Raw genomic sequence first — 5072 nt, 5'->3', positions numbered from 1 at the left:
TATGCTTTCAAATATCTCCGTTTTTAATTGAAAATAACACCGGAAAATATGAAAAGTTTGTCTTTTAGAAACCAGCAGTCACACAATAGCTCTACTACAAAAGATGTGCATATAAGCAACAAGTAGTCTACACAACCCTGAAGAGACAAAAAAATCTTTGGATAGAGGATATGTTTTTTTTCTCTTCACTAGAAAAACCACATCATTAATTTACAAATACAAAGCAGAGACAATAAAACAAATACCCCGCAAACCCCAATAACATCAAAGTATTGAACATAATAAATTCAGTGTAAATTATTTGTCGTTGGTTTTTTTTTTGGTCACAGCAAAAAAAAGAGGTTGAATTATATCAATCCCTCGGTGATGGAAGCCGTTTGCCATAATTGTTTTTAAAATGAAAGTTATGAGCGGTCCATTTCTAACCTTCTTAACTATAAGGAAATAAATAATTTATAGAGCCAAGGTGCTCCATCTTGAAGTGCTTATCGTTGCTATTGATAGACAATAGACATCAAATGATGACCATAATAATAATAATAAAAACATCAGACTCACATTAAATAAATAAACAGAAAGTGCAATTTTAAAGAGGACCACCACTTTCCAAGTTGAACTCCACAATCTAAGATATCGAAGCAAAATCAATATACACACACGCCCGAGGTAAACATAAATAAGTGTAGTCTTAAATAGCAACACAATCAAACAAATAATTCCGTACACTTCATAAAATAACAATTTAAGGTCACCGTTTTATACGTCTTAAGTGGCACTTACGCATTTTCTCCTTCTTCCCCCGTGGAAACCTAGAATTCATAAGACATCTTTCTAGTTTCCGATTTACCCACATTATGCATTTGAGACTGTTATTGTGGACAGAACAATTCAATTAAAATGGGACTTCTATGCATACGCTTCAGGATCCTCGCTCCATGACGTCACAGAGTGTCCTATTCATGCAGATGTTTGCAAATCATTGTTGACTCGCTTAACACTACGAGGAGCAAAGGGGAACATTTGAAAATTGAAGGGAGAAAAAAAAAAAAGAAAACACTGTTCAATAAAATCTCAAAGGCCAAACGTGTCATGTTTTTTTTTTTTTTTTTTTTAAACGTCCAGGACGTGGTTGAGATAGGAGATGTAGCAGATAGCAAGTCTGAGGATCTCAATTTTGGACAGTTTCTTGTCCGGTGGCAACGTAGGCAGCAGTTTGCGGAGCTCGGCGAAGGCCACGTTGAACGCCTCCACCCGGATCCTCTCCCTGGTGGCGTGGGCCGAGCGGTACTTGGCGGTGGCCCGCCGCCGTCGCCGCTTCTCCTCGCGGCTTAGAGGCTGATCCGCCCGACACTTGTTGGCCCGTTCGTCGCCCTCCGCGAGCTCCTCGGACGAGCATCCAGCCGACTTGAGGCCGCTCAGCAGTGTCTCCGGGTCAGATTGAGTCCACGACAGATCCGCCTCGGTTTGGTCCGGACTGAGCATCATCTTTAATATCCTTTTGAACGGAAGTTCCTACACTAAAATGGGGTGAGGGGTGGGGGGTGTAGAAATATTTAGCACTTATTTTCTTCTATTTCTTTTTTCATATGTAACCATGCAGTGAAAAAATATGAATTGACTTAAATTAAATCGGTTGCACATAAGTACATTTCGAGAACGGTGGAAATTTTAATCACATTTTAATCAAGTGCAACAAATATGTTCAAACTTGGTCAACTATTTTTTAAAAGTGACATTTATCTATTTGAAATCAAACAAAAAGCAGTCTATTTTTTAACGCATGATGACATTTAAATTATAAATAGTGAATGTCCTCTAGCAAGGGAGTCTCGAACTGTGTCCCCCACTGTTCAGATGTTTATTTTGGTTTGTTTTGGAAAAATGAAAAATAGAAAAGCTATTATTTTTGAAATTCTAAACTCCATTATGCATGTCTGTTTATTGGCGAATTAACATAATAAGACTCGGCCATCTGTCAGAGTGATGACGCAACTGTTTGGCTGAATCTTGCCAAAATATATATTTTTAGAGATAATTAATGCAAAAAGAAATCATTCAGAAATTAAGCATATTGAAATATTAACTATAACTGATTATCCTGATGGAAATATTTAAAGCACATGATTCATATTTATGCTGTACCAAAATTCGAGCCTCACCTTGATACAGTTGTCAGATTTGTTTTCCCTCTCTCGCAAATATCCTCAAAGGATGCTCAACTTGAAGTCATATTCCAGCTCGGTGTTGCACATGCAACTTCAATGCCAACTTTTTCTTTTCCAACTTGCACGCTTGGGAACGCGCGCTGGTGAAATGTTTGGAGAAGAATTCTAGCTATACAAGTAATAGTGCCCGCCACCTTTTTGGGTTCGTCAGAATGTTCGCTCCTCCACATGTGATGACGAAGAGACAAAAGAAGCGGATCGCGGGCTACTTCTCCATCGCCGTGCAGGAAGGTGATGATGATGATTGAGATAAAGAGCCTTCGGGATGGGAAGTCACTTGATGTGCATATTAACACTTCCTATCGCTCTCCCGGTATGAGATAAGATCCAAGCGACCCCCGTCTAATAAAGGCGCACTTCACCAACGGAGGGGCTGGAATATATTGGAGGAGAGGTCTTGTCTAACGTCTCTCTCTCTCTCTCTCTCTCTCTCTCTCTCTCTCTCTCTCTCTCTCTCTCTCGCTCTCTCTCTCTCTCTCTCTCTCTCTCTCTCTCGCTCTCTCTCTCTCTCTCTCTCTCTCTCTCTCTCTCTCTCTCTCTCTCTCTCTCTCTCTCTCTCTCCCCTCGTGCACGCGCATGCTGTTGTGCCCCCCCCAGGCGCTCCCAGCATCCCCTGGGTCTTGGGGAGGTAAAGATGCGTGTGTTTGATAAAAAAAAAAAAAAAAAAGGGGAAAACATGACATGTTGGTGCACATTTGCTTTTTTTGTGAATGAGATGACAAGTAATACAATAAAGTCATGATGGATGCTCTTAATTTATTCGAATGTATTGTTCCTATTACAGGGGTCTGCTTATTTATTTATTTATTTATTTACTTATTTATTTATGCGCAAGTGTACAATGTTTAATATTTGGGTGGGTTTTTGGGATGATGGATTGGGATTCTTTTTGTAAATTAGAAATATTAAGTTTCATCTGGCTCCAAGGCAACAAAAGGAAACAAATGATTTTTTTTGCTTGAATATAAACGAGGAATACATTTATTTCTCTTTGCTTTCCCCGACCTTTTCTTTGAGGCATTGGCATGAAAAACAGTTGTTAAGAAGTAGCTACATAATGCCTTTGCCTTGAAATATAAATTGAATTTGTTCTGTGACCACATTAAAATGTATTTATGATGATTGGAAATATATTTATTTATTTTATTTATTTTTTTGCTCAAAGAAATGCTTGTTTGCAATTTTCTGGCCTGATCCCATCTGAGTTGCACTAAAAAAGAAAATAAATCATGCCAATTATAAGGATGCCCCACTAATATGACAGTCAGTCTCAGCTTTTCAATATAACTGTAATATTTGTCACTCTTCTCAGAGGATGAAGTTTAGTAAAGTGTGAGCAATCTCTATATACGTATCTCTGCATGTGTTTCTACAGCATTTGAGTTCAAATATCCGCTGCCTAGAGATATTATAACACTGCAACATAGATGCTGTTAATTATCCTGTGCCTATGGCATTTCCCACGATGTGTTAACATTAATCTAGCCTTTGAGGCAACGTTTTGTGGTATAAACACACAACATGCCCTTCTTGTTGATTTAAGTTAAGTTTGACTGGAAACTTCAGCTGACAGTGGCAAAAGACAACTTGAAGCTTTTTTCCAATAATTTCCCTCTCTGTCAAACTGTTGCTTGTTGGGAATTGAGTTGAGTCATGAGAGTGCTATGTAGCTCAAGTCAAAGCAAAATGTCCGGTCACGCTCGTTCCTTGGCACCACTGTATTTGGCCCCAAAAAAAGAGAAGAAAAATAGACTTGACTTTATTGCCGATACAAACTCCCACATATTGCTCATTTGTGAGATCTCAGTCGCCCTATTAGTCCTGCTGACCACCACACCTGCCATCTATTGCTCTTCCTGTCAAGCCAAGCGGAGAAGATGCTGCATGCCAGTATGTGTGCAGACTATTGCTGTGCCTAAAGTGGTGATTACAATTATAAGAGCAGGCTCAATGACTGGTCGTGGCCTGCAGCCACCGTGCACACCCTCACTGTGATGGACACAAAAGTCACACTGCATGCAGTGCCAGAAGGACAAAATCTGCGCAAATCTAACATGCATGAGAGAGAATTGACTGTGTTAGAGATGACGGACAGGTTGCCCTCGGCTCTCAGAGTGTGTAAATGTGTGTGTGTGTGCGTGAGTGTGTGTGTATATGTGTCCATGGGCTCCAGCTGTCAAGAGGCCTCTGTCTCCTGGTCCTGACATGTCTCCGATACTCCCTGCTGTGAGAGTCCATGTCACCCCCACACACACCCACACACACACACGCATGCACACACACACACACACACACACACACACACACACACTGATGCTTGATCCATGGTGGCCCAAACCCCTCCTCAATGCGCGAGGCCCCTGGTCAAGATCCTGACAAAATGTGTTAGAATTGCACTGAAGGAACTTGTACCCCCACTAGGGCTCCAGACTACCATTTATTATTACTAGGAGCAGAGTAGGTCCTAATTTAAAATTTAGAAGACGACACCACAGTAAATGTTGATAATTTACCGCATTTTTACTGTATAACCGAAAAATACTTGCAGAAACTACAATGTTTTCAATGCACGATACATAGTCAAGTTTCAACACATCATACACTTTTTAGTTTGTTTCATACGTGGCATCTCAAAATTGCATTCATGGCTGTGGACTACTAACATCTCAAAAATCAAGGCCTTCTATATATTTGCAGATATATAAATATTAATCATCCATCCATCCATCCATCCATCCATCCATCCATCCATCCATCCATCCATCCATCCATCCATCCATCCATCCATCCATCCATCCATCCATCCATCCATCCATCCATCCATCCATCCATCCATCCATTTTAGAG

The 5072-nt window shown here is 40.2% G+C and overlaps 1 protein-coding gene across 1 annotated transcript; it reads right to left on the bottom strand.

The window, feature by feature from the left end:
* Positions 1-2596, bottom strand: nhlh2 (nescient helix loop helix 2). Its single transcript, XM_037245741.1, has 2 exons — positions 2160-2596; positions 1-1517 (listed from the first exon to the last, which is right to left on the bottom strand). Exon 2 carries the CDS (start codon positions 1483-1485, stop codon positions 1111-1113), a length of 375 nt encoding a protein of 124 aa, XP_037101636.1. The 5' UTR covers positions 1486-1517; positions 2160-2596; the 3' UTR covers positions 1-1110.
* Between the last annotated feature and the right edge of the window lie 2476 nt (positions 2597-5072).

This window comes from Syngnathus acus, chromosome 2 (genome assembly GCF_901709675.1).
Source record: "Syngnathus acus chromosome 2, fSynAcu1.2, whole genome shotgun sequence".
NCBI classification, from domain to species: domain Eukaryota; kingdom Metazoa; phylum Chordata; class Actinopteri; order Syngnathiformes; family Syngnathidae; genus Syngnathus; species Syngnathus acus.
The sequence above is the reverse complement of the archived record's forward strand: the minus strand, read 5'-3'. Positions and strand labels throughout refer to the sequence as shown.

Excerpts from the sequence above, each read along its gene's own strand:
- nhlh2 (XM_037245741.1), bottom strand. The coding sequence starts at position 1,485 with ATGATGCTCAGTCCGGACCAAACCGAGGCGGATCTGTCGTGGACTCAA.